At 35.9% G+C, this 18,589-nt stretch overlaps 1 protein-coding gene across 5 annotated transcripts in view; it reads right to left on the bottom strand.

Annotated features, from left to right (window-relative positions):
• LOC106058073 (small G protein signaling modulator 3-like) overlaps positions 1 to 15,505 on the bottom strand; it is a 48,915-nt gene extending 33,410 nt beyond the window's left edge. For 2 of the 5 annotated variants that reach the window (XM_056018761.1, XM_056018762.1), the window contains exons 1-11: positions 11,130 to 11,279; positions 8,834 to 9,021; positions 8,497 to 8,563; positions 7,006 to 7,136; positions 6,711 to 6,905; positions 5,987 to 6,121; positions 5,660 to 5,776; positions 4,822 to 4,900; positions 3,819 to 3,964; positions 2,666 to 2,761; positions 1,535 to 1,666 (exon numbers count right to left, since the gene is read on the bottom strand). In XM_056018761.1, the coding sequence (XP_055874736.1) occupies positions 1,535 to 1,666; positions 2,666 to 2,761; positions 3,819 to 3,964; positions 4,822 to 4,900; positions 5,660 to 5,776; positions 5,987 to 6,121; positions 6,711 to 6,905; positions 7,006 to 7,136; positions 8,497 to 8,563; positions 8,834 to 9,021; positions 11,130 to 11,196 (1,353 nt within the window). In that variant the 5' untranslated portion in view covers positions 11,197 to 11,279. Of the gene's footprint in view, positions 1 to 1,534; positions 1,667 to 2,665; positions 2,762 to 3,818; positions 3,965 to 4,821; positions 4,901 to 5,659; positions 5,777 to 5,986; positions 6,122 to 6,710; positions 6,906 to 7,005; positions 7,137 to 8,496; positions 8,564 to 8,833; positions 9,022 to 11,129; positions 11,280 to 14,968 lie in introns of those variants that run through there. The other 3 variants (XM_056018760.1, XM_056018759.1, XM_056018758.1) reach the window with 3 other exon arrangements.
• Between the last annotated feature and the right edge of the window lie 3,084 nt (positions 15,506 to 18,589).

Genomic DNA, 18,589 nt, shown 5'->3' with positions numbered 1-18,589 from the left:
TTCTTGCAAGACAAAAACCATCACCAGACCTGCCTACCAAAAAAAGTCCAAATGCGTAACGCTGATGGTCAAAATGCGTATTTTGGCACCAGAATGCATAACACTTATGCGAACCACTATTTTGTCATATATATATATATATATATATATATATATGTATATATAGGCCTATATATATATATATATATATATATATATATATATATATATATATATATATATATATATATATATATATATATATATTAGATCTAGATGTCATGATTAGATCTACAATCTAAATCAATACAGACTAGATTTGGATCTTTGTCTATATAATGAAGAATATAATCTACTCTAGATCTGGGCTCAAGAGTGTTACCGATGCCGTGGATCCGCTACAAACGTAGGTCTACTCCAAACTTTCATAGGCCTACCTTCATCCTTGATCTACTCTATACTAAGACTAAGAATTTAATCTAGTCTAGATCTAGACTAGATGGTAGTAGATGTTATCGATCTAGATCTAGTCAATCTAAATCATACTGCAACTAAATTGGATCTAGATTGTAGAGTAATGTAGAGACTCATGACATAACGTAATCATCAGTCGTAATGTCTAGCTAGATCTATTCCTGTACTGTATAACAAGTTTTCTAGATCTAGAATCCAGATCTAGATCTAGACTAGATATCTACAATGTCACTATTGACTATTGTCACTCAATGTGTTTTGAATCGATAGCACTTCGATATTTTTTTCTATACAAATGAATACGGGAATCAGGGATTCAACATAATTAATTTCTACTAATGAACTTACAAAAAAAAAAGTCACGTTGGTGTATAAGCTAACTGACGGTACCAACCCGCCACTCCCTCACTCTCGCGTTCTTCATTTCTAGACTAAATCTAATTGCTTTTAAGAACCAATCAACGTATAGATCTGGACACAATGTGTTCCCCCACCTTTTCTGTCCCCCCCCCCCTCAACAGGACGGCTTAGCGTGACCTCCGTGACCGATGGTAAGCTAGGCAAGAGGGGGGGGGGGAGGGGAGGATACGAAATGCGTAACGCGACAGGTTAACTGCGTATTTGCGTACTGACGGTCATTTTTGGGAGATTTTGCGTAACGAATACGCATTTTGCGTAACGGTAGGCAGGTCTGCATCACAATAACAAGTGAAAAAACTAAGTCCAGATTGTTGAATAACTTAAACCATGTTTAATTCATAAAGGCCACAGCTGAGTAGTCAGTAATCAATGTCATCTCCTTGAAGTACTAATATTAACTAAATAGTATAAACAAGCCAAAACCTACCACCCGTGAGGTCTCTTCTAAATGTCTAGTTCAAAGTCAGTCAGTATTGTGTGTTGCTGTGCTAAGTTTCTAACAGGACATATTATCTTTAAAAATGTGAAATATAACACACATTACAGGTGTGTGGGCAGAGAAAAATAAATTATAAGCTTACAGCTTCTTCTTTTAATGATATTTACTGAAAAGTCTTGAGAGCCTTGATGATATTTTCAAAGACCTATCTAGTAAGCTTACCTGTTTCGGTAAATTTCTGGAAGATTCTGGGTTCACAAGTGACCCTTGGTCAGCCATTAAGTAAGCCAAATGTTTTCTACGATGTGTGTCCACATGGACATCAGTTAATGAACCAGACACTCGAAAAGCAACCTGAAAAAATGTAAATAAATTTTTAACTCTCTAGGAAGGAAAAATTTAATTTTGAAATTCTATTTGCTGGCATTGTTTCATCTATCATTCCTTGTAATGATACATCTATCATTCCTTGAAAAGTAATGAAAGCTATTTAAAGTTCAAGAGGGTTTTATAGGATAAGAAATAATAGACTGCAGCAAAAGTAGAAAATGAAATAATTTACAAAGTTCAATGCCCAAATTTAAAATAATATGCAGCATTATTAATATTGTTAGACATTAAAATTTTTTAGAAATGTTTGGCAGTCCTAAGAATTAGACCATATCTGGAAAAAAAGTGAAATAATGTAAAAATAATTACTTTATAATTAAACAAATAAAATGTAATGACCTTTTTGGTCAAGACTTCAACACTTGTCTAATGCTTTATTGTCATGGCATGGACACATTTCTATTTCTATAATGAAAGGGTCTAGCCCAAAAAAAAATAGTAAGAACACATTTGGTGTGAACTTTTATAACTGAATTATTACAATTAACTCTATCAAACCAGTAACAATTTTTTTTTTTTTTTTAATCAGCATACATTTCTGTTCATTCTTTAATAATAAGGTTAAAAACTTTAAGACATAACAGCACAAACTAAACCATTTTGAATCAATGAGACAAACATTTGAATCAAAATTTAACTTCAGGATAAAAGACTATGGAGAAAATATGTTGTAAAAATGAAAGAAATAATATAGAAAATGAAAGTTGAACTCTGGACACTTGTTCTACTGAATGGTAAAGTTAAATGAGAAAATAAAAGTTTAACTCTGGACACGTGTTCTACTGAATGGTAAAGATTTTTAAAATAGAAAATGAAAGTTGAACTCTGAACATGTGTTCTACTGAATGGTAAAGATTTTTAAAATAGAAAATGAAAGTTGAACTCTGGACACTTGTTCTACTGAATGGTAAAGATAAAAGTAATAAAATTTATGAGGTCAAAAATAAGGGCTTCATCTCTGACCTCAATAAGTTCATCTACGTCTTCAACATCTCCGGGAACATCAGACAGAGCGTTAAATATCTGAGCAGAGTTGTCCAAAGTTTGAAGCTCTTGCTCCTGGAGAGAACAAAAAAATTTTGTGTTAACAATGTAAAAATGGTGGGACTTGGTAAACAGTTACAAATTTGTTTTAACTCTTTTTTTCATGTTCATAAGAATGTTAATTAATTTATATATTTATTTTCCAATTAAAATTTAAAATGTTCTAGCGCTGATATTTATTTAATTGAAACAATTCTTTAACAACAAAAGTTTCTTAAAAGAAATTATAAACGCGAAATCTAAACTAATGTTGCCAAATTAAATAATGATAAACTTGGTTTTAAGAAGTTTAATAAAAATATATAAATATTGACAGAATGAAATATGACATGTTGGGTGTTGATTTTTTTTACCAAATAGTTGAATCACTGTTTTATAAAGTCAAACATACCCTGGGATGCTAGTACATTAGCTTACAATAAGAATTTAAGAAGTTTAATAAAAACATAAATATTGACAGAATGGAATAAAATGTTTGTAAAATGCTTTACTTATTTCGGATGTTCCTTCAGAGTTGAAGATAATTACTTCCTAGTCCAAACCTCCCGCAGGACAATGGGGGATGGGAGCGGGCAGGGTTTGAACCCGGGACCATCGATAAGTCCGAACGACAGTCCAGCGCACAAACCGCACGACCAGGCAGCCATCCGAATATGCAACGTTGGGTGTTGATTTTTTTGACCAAATAGTTGAATCACTGTTTTATAAAGTCAAAGAAACCCTGGGATGCTAGTACATTAGCTTACAATAAGATTAAATGCTGACATCCCCCATTCTTACAGTTCACAACATGATACATTTACAAGGGATAAACCTCCAAGTGAAATAAAAATGACTTTGGAATATGTTTCCACTGTTACAAGTCAGCAAACTTTAACCTTCTCTATGGTGCAGAGTTTTAACTGATTTTTTGTCCACTAATCAATGAAATATTTAGGTAAGTAGCACTTTTTTCACCCTAGATTTAAAAGGCACATTTTTGATAACACTTGGTTTAAGATTAATGTCCATGCTAAGAGTAGCTTCTCACTGGACTAGAGGTTAACAGCAATTGCAGAGACTAAGCTTTCACCTTTAATTTCAGCATCCCCATGGTTATTTGAAATATCACAATAGATCCTTCGTAGTAGAATAGATCCCAGAGTCTGAGCAGGACCTTCATGTGGACCACACTGGCAAACAATGTCAGGAACCAGTGGAGACTAATCAACGACAATTCTGCAAAAGTATAAGGAAAAAACTGAATCACAGAGAATCTTTGCATTTCATGCTGGACTACACAAATAAACTCTGCACTCTATCCAGAAGAAATGAAGAAATTAATTGTAAATAAAATAAATGAGAAATGGACGAGCTCTCACCCAAATCACAAGAAAGATGACGCTTACTATAAGCTATCCCGACAAGACCAACGTCTAATCTTTCGACTCAGGACCGGACACAACAGAATACGACAACACCTGTACCGGAAGCTCAAAATTGGAACCAGTGAAATCTGCCCATGTGGAGTGTCACCAGAGAATGCCGACGACGTCCTCCAAAACTGCTCTCTTTACCAAGAGGCCTGTATAAGAAACTGGCCCCAAAACACCCCAATAGAAAGTAAACTATATGGAGAGCTCCCTGATTTGGAAACCACTGCGCAGTTCATCTCATGTATTGGTCTAGTCATATGAACACTTCAACATAACAATGAGAAGGATGAAAAAGAAAAATGCTGGACTATTGGGTGATGTACATAATATATGTTAAGCATTTCTCAGATACAAAAGAAAAAAAAAAGACGAAACATTAAATCACAAGACACCAAATGAAATATAAACATTATGAAAACATCAATTCTAATAACAAAACATTGTATATCCTTACTAGTCTTATTAAATTATTTTTTTTATATCAGTAATGCCATAACTTCTCAACTATAGAAAGAAAAAAAAACCAAAAATTTACAACTGTAAGACAAGATGCGTTCTCCTACTAGATACAATTCCACTGCTGAAAACCACAAACTAAAAATGTACAGGATACATTAGTATCAATTTAAAAAAGAAAACTAAATAAATATCTCTTCTTACCTATGTCATGCTCCTTTAAAACCAAATCAATGTCAGGGAGGTAACTGATCACTAACTGGCGTAATACTCTTTGATCTGCCTAAATAAATAAAGAATAGAAAACATTTTCAATATCATTATCTATTTATAATTTAGCATGCATTGGATAAATAAAGTTCAGAGAATGAATTTCCAGCCATTTATAACCATTCCAAGAACCAAATTAATGTTAAATAAGATGAATTAACTTTAGCACATAAAAGATGATGTATACATGTAGCAAGGTTAGTCTTTCAGACCTTCTGATCTCTAGGGCAGATAATGTAAAGGTCATCTGTTTCTGCGGCCCACGATTAACAAAGGTGCCATGTGGCCAGCACAACAAACAACCGCCTTTACTTTTTCCCAACTAATGATAAAATTGTAAATCTCATTCTCTATAAGCCACTGGATTTTATTGCAAAAAAAAACCCAACAACTTCCAACTCTAAATACAAAACAAGGGAAAGAAACATAGATGGAGACAAAACATTGTGGGAAAGCCACAAAAAAAAACAACAACATGAAAATAATATATTACTGTGGAGTTGTCAAACTTATTTTACATTATTGTGTGTTAGATCAAAAGACTTGACATTTTAACACAAGTTCTGAATATTTTCTTGTAAGACAATGAATGATAAGAACACTGATGGTGACAGTATTCACCAATTACAATATTCCTTATTGCAGTAATCCCCAAACTAGCCAAAGAGGGCCAGTACTACAAAACTCAAAAGTTTCTTGGGGTGACGTGGCCTAAAACATGTGCATCTGAAAAGGTCAAAAAAGTTTGGGTCACACTGCTCTATTGTGTTACCTGTATGCCAATCAGAGTGCTGGAGTAGTAGGAAGCAGGTAACAGATCCTCGATGATGGCACACATCATCCAGAAAGTATCCTCTTCCTCCATAAAAAGTAGCAGTGACGCAGCTATCTGTTTAACGAAACAAAACATCATTTCAACAACAGCAGTTCTAATATAGAAACATGACAATTAAATTACACTGAAAACCGTTTCAAAAATACAGGAAACTGAAGTACAAGAAGTTTATTTTTTAAAAAAAGGTCATGGTGCATTTTGTGCTAGCCCTCCATATTGACCTAGAGCTAAAACGAATTTACAGAAACTTGACAGAGCCCTTACCACGCCAGTTCCCTGGCAATAGCCGATATCTGGATACAGCCAGGCCAGACCTCTTAGGATTCTCCTTAATCTGGGAATGCCAGTACTGTTGATGTTACAGAAGCAAGCATTGCTTGGCATGGTTCTCAGCAGGTCCTGATGAGAGAAAAAAAAAATCTAAACTAAAATAAAAGGGGGGAAGAAAACACGCTTCTAAAAGTACAATGCAGCGGAACTATAGCTTTAGTGTCATCATCTATCAGCCCAATAAAGTTAACTTTAGTGCCAAACTTCAATATGAAATATTTTTATTGTACTGAACATTGATATGTAACAGAATGTATAGTTAATAGATGTATTTTACTTTACAGCCACTTAATGGCAATGTCTTGGATTCCAAAGATTAAGGAAGAGTGAGGTGTTACACATGACAGCAAAACCAGTTGCGGGATACATATTTTGTCACATCTAATGCAGACAAAGCAATTGTCCTTTTCGATGTGCACCTGTCTTTCCTTTGGGCCTTAACTGTGTGTCCTGCAGCCTTCATGTAGCCATTATTGATTTCTTTTAGTAAATAGTAGTCAAAAGCACTAATGCCTTTTGAAATGTAAAATATTATTAGCTTCAATGGATTATGCTTCTATTCTATTATATTTTCATTATTATGTTGAGTTTAGTAGTTTTTACCTCATAATTATAATGAATGAAAGAAATATTTATAAGTTGTCTAATTGTACATTACCTTTTCAATCTGTTTGGAGGTCATAAGGTGGTCACTGCTGCTGGCTTTGACCACATCCTTATAGGACAAATCAGATTTGTTCTTCTTCTCCAGGGCTCCTGATAGTCTGAGCCACATCTGGGCCCTGAGGGATTGTGGAATGCCTTGTCTTACCATGCCCCTTAGTTTTTCTGATCTGGGCAACCTTGCTTCTACCTGGAAAGAAATAGTAGCATAAATTAAAAAACAAACAAACAGAGTTTAGCTGGTGGATAACGCATAGTAGATTGAATGCAACAGTTTATGTTGAACAAACCTTGTCCCAGGTGAGGTCTCCAACTTCATGATTGTGTGTGAATTCCAAATAAGCCGTCCACTTTAACCTGTGCTGCGGGTCTTCAATAAAAGGAGTGCTTAACAGCTTGCTGGAATTTTCTTCTGGTCCATCTGTTTAAATGTACAAGAAAAACTTTGAACAATCAAATGCTAGGTGAAAAAAAAAGAACATAATTAAAAAAAAAAAAACTGTACTGACTTTCTTCCCCATCAAAGAAGCCATTAAATAACATGTAATTAAACATATAGTATAGGAGGCATGGTGGCTGAGCAGAAAAGCGATTGGCTTCCAAACCAGGGTCCAGGATTTAAATCTTGGGATTTTTTTTATCTCAGGATCTTCGGACACCTCTGAGTCCACCCATCTCTAATGGGTACCTGACATCAGTTGGGGAAAAGTAAAGGCTTTTACTCTATTGCTTATTGTGCTGGCCACATAACACCCTTGTTAACCGTGGGCCACATAAACAGATGACCTTTACATCATCTTCCCTATAGACCACAAAGGGGAACTTTACTTTACTTAAACATACAATATAGACTTTTAGAGCTTTAATAACAAAAGCATTAACATTTTGAACTGTGTGGTTGGCAGGTTTCAAGAAAGATAATACAAATTAAATGCCAAATAAACACAGCCAAGTACATGAAAGTTAAGTAGAATAATCTGAGATTTTTTCAAGCTAAAACTTATATTTTGCCACTAAACAGGACCTAACAGAAGCTGAAAAGTGAAAACAGTGAAACAAGCCAATGTGGAGTGTTAGCAACGCAGCATGATTTATCCAGAGGCCTGCACAAGATACTGGCTCAAAAACACCCCTATAGAAAATGTATTTAGAGCTGTCTGATATTAAAACCACTATGCGATTCATCCCAGATATAGGACTAGCTATCTGAACTCTCCACCACGACAATGAGAATGTGGAAGAAGGTATTTTTTATTTAATTCTAGGAAAGTTTAATAAAATTTGAATATTAATGATAAAATTTGAATATTAATGATCATGCCTTTGGTATGAAGTACATGAACATTAAATGCATAAGCCATTTCCTTTCTTTTATTATCAAATGGTGAAACAAATTCAGTCCACAATACATGATTCTGGTACTTTAATAAAATACAGTGCTAACAACTAAAGCTTTATTACACAGAATGCTGAAAATAACTACACACATATTAAAGGTCAAGATAGAGAAGATAGTCAGTACACAATGTCACTTCAGTTCACAAATATAAAGAAACACTAGAGGTGACAATCGCTATAAACAATAAATTCAAGACAGAATCAACAGAGGCTTGATTCATTTTTCCTCAGCAAATTTTGGGTGTTGATTTGATGCAGAGACAGAGGCACAAGATTCTGAAATGTATATGTAGCTCCCCCAGAATAAAAACTATTTGGAAAAACTGTTAAAAACTATTGAAAATTATTATAAAAATATTTAGGATTGAAAAGTGAACAACAACCTTCCTCTTCCACTTTGAAGCCAAACTCATCATATCTATAGTCTAGCTGACCATTTGGATCCTCAGGCTGGGAATAAAATAAAATAAACATTATAAATATATATATATTTAATTTATACTCATTTTTGAATTATAAACAAATTCTAGATAAGAAATCTTGAAAATAGTTCTACGACAAACAATTTTATACATTTATAATTTTTAAAAATAAACAGGTTCATAACATACAACAGTAAATAAAAAATGAAATATCATTTCAGAAATATCATCTCAGAAAAAAAAATTTATAATGTTTTTAATTTAAAAAAAAAAGAGTAAAAAACAAAACATAACTAACAGGATGATTAATCCTGGCCATGATGTCTTGTGGCCACATCGATGGTGTAAGAGCCGAGAACGGTCCTCCTGGGGTGGGGGTGAAGTCAGAATGGCCACGGCTTGAGTTTGGGTTGACACTGATGCTAATGCCCTCTCCAGATGCTGATATAATGATATTTTCTTCTTCATCTTCTGACAGTGTTTCAACTAGACAAAAATGTTTCAAGATGATAGCAATTTACAGAACATCTCATTATATAAAGTCTTTGAAATATAATGATCAATAACAACACGATTCATGGTATTTTTAGCTAAAATTATAATACAAATATTTCACTAAAAGATAAAGATATGGATAGAATCTATTCTAGGCAATTTAGATGAGACTTTTAGAAACTTAAATGGTATCATTGATCTCATCAGTAGCTTTAAAACAGAAATGGTGAAAAGGATGTATTACATATATATATATATATATATAGTTTTCCAAAATGGAATGCTTCACACATTTGGAGTATTAAGTGGAACACTGCTTATGTTTTTAGGATAGATTTTTTTTCTATTTATTCTATTACCAAGAAGAGCAAATAAAAATGTTTTTTATTCCTGCATTTACTTAGATATTAGTTCAGGTGTAGGCCTACAATTTAATTATAATCAAATTCCAGTAGCTTGTGGAACACCTAGTCAGGCCTCACGGAACACTAAGATTCAGCAGAACACAGTTTGGGAGACACTGATATATATATTAGTAAATCATTATCACAATGCTCAGAAATCTCGCCTGAGACTTTTAACCTTTAACCCTGCCAGGTATGGAAAGGGGGTGACTGACTCCTGAACTTCTAAAGCTGTTAAAGTAAAAAAGAGTCATGACCACCCCACAATAAACTGATAGTAGATCTGTAATTAAATAATCATCTAATTCTAGATTATATTATACATATAATATAGCTATAGATCAATATAGTTATAGGATAGGAATAGACAATATAGGTAATGGAACTAATGCCAGCAATAATTGGGATAGCGCAGGTTAAGGTGGCTTTTGCTATGTGGTAGAGGAGCTGGCCGTTTTTCGGATTGTATGTTTTTCTTTTTGAGCTGAGACCCATGTTCTTTCACTGTCCATAGCTTTCTTGGTCACTGTCTCTCTCCATCTGTTGCGGTCTAGAGCTATGTCTTCCCAATTGTCAGTAATGATGTTCACTAATTTGAGTTCACCTTTTATTACATCTATGAAACGGAGGTGGGGGCGACCAGTTTTTCTTGTGCCAGTCACGAGTTGTCCATAGAGGATGACTTTCGGGATGCGCTTGTCCTCCATCCGGCGAACATGTCTAAGCCAACGCAAACGGCATTGTCTGAGGGCTGTAAAGATGCTGGGAATACATGATCGCGCAAGGATCTCAGTATTGCACACTTTTTCTTTTCATGTGACTTTCAAGATCCTACGGAGACATCTGAAATGGAATGAGTTCAGTTTTCTCTCTTGCTTTGCGTAGGTGCCATACAGCAGTGTATCTCTTGAGCAAAGACTTTGCCTACAATACTTAGGAGGGAGATTCCCCTGTAATTGTTGCAGTCGCTTTATCATGAGTTTAGTTTATGAGTGACTATGATAAACTATGATTAGTATGATATAGAATTATAGATCTAGATTCTAGAATTATTATTATTTAGGTATTTATTAAGTCATTTAAATTTTAAGATCTATATCTAATAGTCATTTATGATTAAATATAATGTAAAAATAGAATTAATAATAATATATATATTATTAATAATTATTTATAATAGATCTATATAATATATTCTAAGTAATCAGGTTTACAATTTAATCTAATTCTAATATTTAATTTCTAATCTTTAAGTTAGTCTAAGTCTAAGCCTCTATAGCCTATACTATAGTTTAAAGGCTAAGCCTAAGCCTTTATTAACTTTAAGCAAAGCAGTGAGTTAAGTGAGTAAGCTCTAGATCTAAAGATTCTAGTAGACTAGATACTAGAAGATTATAAATGATAGATCTAGAGTCTAGTTAATGTCTTACTGACTTACTGAGTCGTCTGAGTTACTGATGTGACGATCGTCTAGATCTAGAACCAGTTGAAGTTGAACTAGAGATCTCTATAGCGACTATAGTACTATACTTTTACTATCATTATTATCATACTCTAACTCTATCTATCATAATCTATGACTATTAGTATAAATAATAAATAAATAAGAGAGTATAAAATAATAAATTATAATAAATCTAGATTCTAGATCGAGATGGATGAATGTCCGAAAACAATTAAAGGGATTAAACGTACCATCTCTGACTTTACTACTATATCCTTCATTAGAATGATCACCAAACATTGCTTTAGCGATTTCCATTGTTGTGGAAGGAAATCGACTAAAAGCAAAGAAAGATGAACCAGAACTGTGTTGTTGTGTTACGACATAAATGGTTGAATATTTACACATTGATTGTCTCCCCCTATTTCCGTTTTAAAATACTAATGAATTAACTGCCAAATTAGGTATTTTATTTAAATTTCTTTTTAGAGCTAATTAATGTTAAAAAAAAGTAAAGTGTAATAAGATTTTAAAAATACACGTACTTTCCTAAAAAATATTTCTTTTAATGTTAGTTCTTCTAGAAAAAGGTTTATCATCTATTCAAAATTTACTTTCTTCGAAATTAGTTATAGATCATTGTGTTAGAAAAAATTATTATTAAGTACGAAATTATAAAATCTTTTTCGAAATATTAAATTCGAATCGCATCTTCTTGCCGAAGCTGTGCTTGTTATAAGCACCAATAGCTTCAAATAATGGAATCCTTACTATATTTTAGAAGTTGATTGACATAAACAATTCTTAAATCTTATCATAGCCTTAACACTTGGAGTTGCCAGCATTTCCCCCCACCCCCTCCTCAAAATACTTTTTTTTTTAGATAATAGTTGTGTATTTTATTTTATTTGTTAGCATTAGAAGCATTAACGTTGCTTCTCTAAACTTAAAATAATAAATAGACGATTGCTTAATCTTGCATAAAAAAATTAACTAAAGGAGTTGATGTAGTCATAGACAAACTAGTCAGCAGCCCCGTGTTGTTACCAGACGTCCGGCAAAAGAATGATTTGCCGCGTCCTTTTCTTGGTGGTAGTGTTCTCCTTCCGACAGGCATTGGCTTAAGATGTGAAAATGTCCGGCCTTTACTCTATTGCTTATTGTAATGGTAAATTATTCAGGTATCCATCAAGGCTTTATCTGGGCCCCCTAAATGAGCCCAAACTCAGCTCTAAGGGTGCCCGTTTGGGCCAACATTCATCCCCCCAAATGGGGCCCATGTGGTTAGCCCTTTCAGGCCCTCGAGGTTTGCCCCATACTGGCCCCATGAGGGTTCCATCAGGGCTTCATCTGGGTCTCCTGATTGCGCCCAGACTCGCCCCTTAAGGGCCCCACTTGGGCTTTCATTAATTCTCCCCCCCCCCCAAAGAGCCAAGTATCTTTGGCCCTGTTGGGGTCACAAGTCCTTCCCCTTACTGACCCCCCACGGGTTTCACAAGGGGATTTTCTGCCGCCCCCACCCGCCAACTGAGTCCAAACTCATCATTAAGGCGACCGTTTGGGCCAACGTTCATCCCCCAAATGGGACCCATATGTGGTTAGTATGGGCTGGCCCAGTGGGGGCCCTTACCGGGTCCAAAATCTTTGCTATCAGCTAGTGTTCCGACAGGCATTGGTTTAAGAAGTGAAAATGTCCGGCTTTTACTGTTGGTAAATTATTTAGACATCCTTTATATTTTCTGGTTTACATGTACACACTTCTACTCGTATACAGACTACAGTAGACAAATGATAGCTACCGTTTTTTTATTTGTTTTTATTTTGTTTTTGTTTTTTAACAACCTCCTTCACAAATTTGTAGTGCTCAAGACATATTCTTAGCAGAAATCTTTCCCCTATAGAATCTATCATTCTCGGGTTCCCTAAATGTTATGGATAGACAGACGGGCCGACAGACAAACCGAACTGTTTTTCTTCTTTAGGGGACAGCTGTCAATCATATTATTCCTTTCAAATGATGATCGATTTATCTTGACTGGCTGACCGGGGAAAATGTTACGAGAAACTTTAAATTAAAAGATTTCCGTCACGGTGAAAAGTAATTAACATATTCTCATGAGATCTATAAAAAGATGAGCAGTTTACTTTAGAAAAACATGTAAACCAAATACTGCCTTTAGGGCACCATTCTTAACTCGCTGTTCAGTCAGTGAATAAATCTAATTTAAAACGAAATATAATAATGATAGCAGGCATTTCACCCACACTAACATTAGCCTAAGCATTTATATTTGATAATTTAAGGGGATAGGTATTAACTTTTTTATATGCATAAATTATATGAATATATATTTCGATCACAACATAGAAATACAGGTGGAGATCAAATTAAAAACAAGAACAGCAACAACGAAAGAAAAACTACAATCATTGACTATTAACTATTTTGAATTTGCAGGTGCTACTGGAGAAGAGTCGGTTGTTAAAACCATACTGAGTGACTGCCAAATCAATCTCAGTAGCACAAAACTAAAAGGAGACAACTGTTTAAATAGAGCGCTAGGTAGATCTAATTGTCTCTTGGATACATAGGAGAAGGAAAACACCGAATCCAAACCTCAGCTGCTTTGATGCTGTACCCAAACATGAGAAAGACTTTGGTACTCGGTCCCGAGGTTAGCAGCTTGCAGCACTCTGTGCTACATCTTGGATGGCTGCCTGGTAGTACGGTTTGCGCGCTGGACTGTCGTTCAGATTTATCGATGGTCCAGGGTTCAAACCCTGCCCGCTCCCATCCACCGTCGTCTTAAGGGAGGTTTGGACTAGGAAGTAATTATCTTCAACTCTGAAGGAACATCCGAAACATGTAAAACATTTTACAAACAAACAAATATCTTGGACGAAACTGCGATGCTTCTGGTGGCAATGTCGGAACCTGACCTGCGTACGGACACATCAGCTGCGCGGAGAGAGAAACTGCTTGTGGGTGAATGTTATGGGGTGTATGTGTGTCTTTGGAGAGCATCCATGAGTCAAGGAAGCGATTGGTTTTTAGTTGTTTAAAGTGCTGAAACCACGCGCTGGTCTGCCATAATTAAGTACAAGTGATGGGTTTGATATTTGAGGAGACTGGTTAGTGAAGCAGGAGAGTGAAGGCGTCTATCTGTAATGAGTTGGATATTGTTTAACTATTTCAATGTGTAACTATAAGGGCTAGGCCTATATCTCAAGCTGAATCTTTGTATCTTATCTTATCTTATATAATACAGACGTTACTTCAAAATAGAAGATGATTATGTCCTACGCGTCATGCATTCAGTCATGCATATTAACCAATGTCCTAAACTCTGCCAAGTCACTGGTTTTCCTGGCTAGCTCAGGCAACCCATTCCATGCTCTAATAGCACTAGGGAAGAAGGAGCATTTGTACAAATTTGTCCTAGCATATGGGATGAGGAATGTATATTGTTAATAAAAGGCATGGTTGATTAAAGAGTTTAATAAATAAATGTTTATGAAAATTTTGCGCATCCACTTCTAAATCTACATCTAAAGGGGTATCATTAGAATATTATGAAGTGTAGTAGATATATATTCACTGAACCAGGATTCTTTCTCGTAGAGAAGGGTTGGGAAAAGGAAAAGGGGGGGGGGGGGTAAAAAATGTTCAAATGTTTTAAAATGTAACATTCATTAGTTATTCACAGAAAAACAATCGCTCTATAAGTTGTATTGATTAACGAGGCACCGGTGTTGTCTTTTTTAAACAAGTATGTTTAATGTTCCGCTTGTTTCATGGCTAAGTCAAACCTATCTTCATTTCTAAAAGTATGCGAAAATCAATTGTTTCGTTTGTATATATTGATATATTGTAACATCTGTGAGTTTCTATTTTTTTTAAAATCCTACAAGCAGACACGAGCAAACTCGGCGTGAATATATATTTAGGAGCACACAAAGACTGTCAGACTTGAACTTCGAAGTAACAGGACACGGATTTATGCACAATAGCCACTGAAGGCGTCTCTTTCAACCCCTGAGTCCAGTCATCAAATAGACTGGAGAGCTTTTAACTCAAGTTGCTACTTACTGTTCAAGACATTGTTGTGAAACTTGTGCGGGTAGTAATAGTAGAAGTCGCTGTAGGCATCGTCGGCGCTGTAGGAGGGGCACGAGAAGCTCCGCGACCTCATCACTATCCTCCGCTCTACATGCTGGTGTTCGTGACGTCGGCAGTTGGTCAAATTGTTACACAGCGTAAACATCAGAAGCGACTGAAGTGGACACACCAACGAATATTGACCTAGTTGTCACTTCCTCTTTGACATCAGTAAGTACCCGTCATACTGTCACACCCACACACCATCTGAAAATATTGGCCACTTACGTCTGGACACAAACGTGCTGGCCAAGCTGTCCACTGGACATCGGTACAGGTAGTTCATCCACAAGTGTAGATCGATTGGCCTATGATGATATCGTCGAAGAATGCTGAAAAAATGACCCCCAGCACGGCCAAAGACGTCCACTAACAAGACGAAGTCCTAATGAACCAACAGCTGCGCCCGAAGCGCAACAATAGATATATTCCGTGTACCACTATTCGCACAGGTGACAGAAATTACTCCCCTTTACAAAGACACTGGACGCCCCCCCGATTTGATTTATTCGCAACGATTCTTATGACTGGATCGAATCCGCCCGCTTTACGAGCTGGCGTGTCCAATACTTAAAACTGTTATTGACGAATACGTCCATTTTCCTACTCTCATATTTTATTACTAAAAGTGAAATCTATTTTTCCATATTCTTTTTATTCGATACCGTGGCCTAGTGTAATCATTCAAGATGTTACTGCTAAGGCTACGTCAGAAGTAACGCCAGTTATGTCAGTGTGTTCGTGACGTCTTTTCTGTTTTAAACAGTTGTACACAGGTGTTTATCAAACTAGGCAATAGCAATAATAAAATTAACACATACTTGATGGTAAGTCTATTGATAGGTGGCCTATCCCGCCGGTGACTATAAAATCGTATATACTATAATGCGAACTTGCCGTCTGCTAAAAAGAGGAAAATGGGTGGGAATTAATTGTGCCAAAGGGACTTAAGTATGTCTTTATTGCTAAGCTCGGCAATGAATGAATAAGAATTTAGGAAATATAAACAAGTGCTAATTAATCATTGACTTTTCTTCGAAGCCTCTCAATCTAAAAAAAATTGTTCGTACGCCCCTCATAATTATAACAAACAACAAAGAGACAAGCAAACTAAAATGTATATACTATTTAAGTTTTATACTTATTTACAAACTTTTCTTTCTACAAACAATAAAGGGGACTAATTCAACGTATTCCACCTTCATGATGAAGTAAAATTTCTTTCCCTTGTTCGATATACCAAACAAAATAGTTAATTACCAATAGGTAATTAACTAATTGTGTTTTTTTTTTAAAATTGATAATTGCAATGGCATGTAAAAGAAATGTCAGCTTGACCCGAGATCGATTGTGGAAGAAATAACGTGTACAAGCTTTTTACCAGACAGACAGAGTTAAAATAAGTTTTGTGAAAATATAGCCTATTATGAAGTGTCTGCGCGCTTTTCTATATAATAATAATAATAATAATAATAATAATAATGCCGAAAATGTGAAAATGTGGGTGAGTCGATTGAGTTTGATGACTGCCTGGTCGTGCGGTTTGCGTGCTGGACTGTCGTTCAGATTTATCGATGGTCCAGGGTTCAAACCCTGCCCGCTCCCATCCCCCGTCGTCCTGCGGGAGGTTTGGACTAGGAAGTAATTATCTTCAACTCTGAAGGAACATCCGAAACACGTAAAACATTTTACAACACATTATGGCAGGATGTCCAGCCCTATCAGAATCAGCCTACCTAGGTCGCCATAACCAAGTTGCAAAGCTAGTATACCAACACTTGGCTTTTCACACACAATTTGATCGCTAAGGATACTCCTCCTTATTACAAATACTTGCCACAAGAGGTTCTCGAGTCTACCGACCATCTTCTGTACTGGGATAGGCCAATTCTGACCGACAAAACGGTAGATTTCAATCGCCCTGATCTGCTGTTTGTTGGTAAAAAAGAAAAAAAAACGCTACCATTATCGACATCGCCGTTCCACTGTCTCATAATTTAAGAAAAACTGAGATAGAAAAACAAAGAAAATATGGGAACCTACGCTTGGAGATTAAGCGTTTATGGAAGTTATCCAAAATAACAACATATCCCATTCAAGCCCATTGTTATATCAACCGAGGGAATAATAACAATTGACCTCACAGACACCTTCAAGGCTTTTAACAGGCCTAGGAACATTCTCCTTGCCTGTCAGAGAGCGTTACTGCCACATCACCAGAAAATTCCTTAGTGGAAACTGATAAAGTGACTACATTGAATTTTGTTTCTCTTAAACGAAACTCGACCCTGACAGTGCCAGATAATGACTACTCGTTCGTTTCTAACATAATAATAATAATCTTTATTATCCATATGGAAATTTTGTCTTACAATTGGTGCATTACACAAAACAAAACATTATAACTATAGGTGACTATCCTGGCAAAGACTGGGATTTTGAAATTTCGGTTCTTTGCCACCTCCCAGCTCCAACGGGTACCTGACATTAGTTGGGGAACGTAAAGACGGTTGGTCGTTGTGCTGGTCACATGACAGTTGACACCATCGTGAACGTTGGCCACATGTGACCTTTACATCGTCCGCCCTATAGGTCGCAAGGTCTGAAAGGGGAAATTTACTTTTACTTTAACGTCAGGTACCCGTTGGAGCTGGGAGGTTGCAAAGAACCGAAATTTAAAAAATCCCAGTCTTCACCAGGATTCGCAAGGTTGGAAAAGGGAACTCTACTCTCTACCTTGTTTCTTGATGTGGATTGAATTAGCAAAACTTTGCAATAATTTAAAGGTTTTGTCTTCGATGTGAACATAAGCAGTAAACCACGTCCCGCGGGCCAGCTGAAGAAAAGGCAGGAATACAAATCAGATGTAGGTCAAGTCAGAGATAACAACTCGATGAGATGTGACCTGGCATCATTTCTCACCAGCTGTTACTTACGCCACAGCGATCAATGATTGACCTCTTCACAGCTAGCCAATAGAAGCCGTTCTATTTTTAAATTCAAAACACTCCAGACAGAAGCACGCGAAGCTTATTTATATCTGTTAATTAGTTCATCTTCTGATCTGTTAATTATTTCCTCTTTGTTCACAGGCGCGTGATTTCTTAATTAATTGAGGGAGCTAGGAAGTTGGGAGCACTTGGCTATTAACCTGAACATCATGGGTTCGAGTCCTAGTGGGAAGTTGGGACTAATTGACATCTAATTTTTATAACGTGTTTAGCGCTAAGAAATTTGAGAGTTTCAGATCAGTGCTAGCCTTAGGTTTACGCAAACTAGGCCACTAGGCTTCGATTGGTGGGGGCCTCGCACAGGACTCAGAATTTTTTTTAATTTTTTTTTGAGAGAAAACATTATTGAGAAACTTAGATCAAATCTCAAACAGCAGAATTCTATGGCCCTGTGCCTGTAGCCTAGCTCAACGTCTTTACTATAATTTAAAGGTTATTCACACATTTTTAGATCTACTTGTTACACTACATATGACAAATGTCTTTTCCGGCCACCTGATTCCCAGTATTCGGGATAGGCAACTGCGGTACGTGACGTTTT

This window comes from Biomphalaria glabrata, chromosome 2 (genome assembly GCF_947242115.1).
Source record: "Biomphalaria glabrata chromosome 2, xgBioGlab47.1, whole genome shotgun sequence".
NCBI classification, from domain to species: Eukaryota; Metazoa; Mollusca; class Gastropoda; family Planorbidae; genus Biomphalaria; species Biomphalaria glabrata.
The sequence above is the reverse complement of the archived record's forward strand: the minus strand, read 5'-3'. Positions and strand labels throughout refer to the sequence as shown.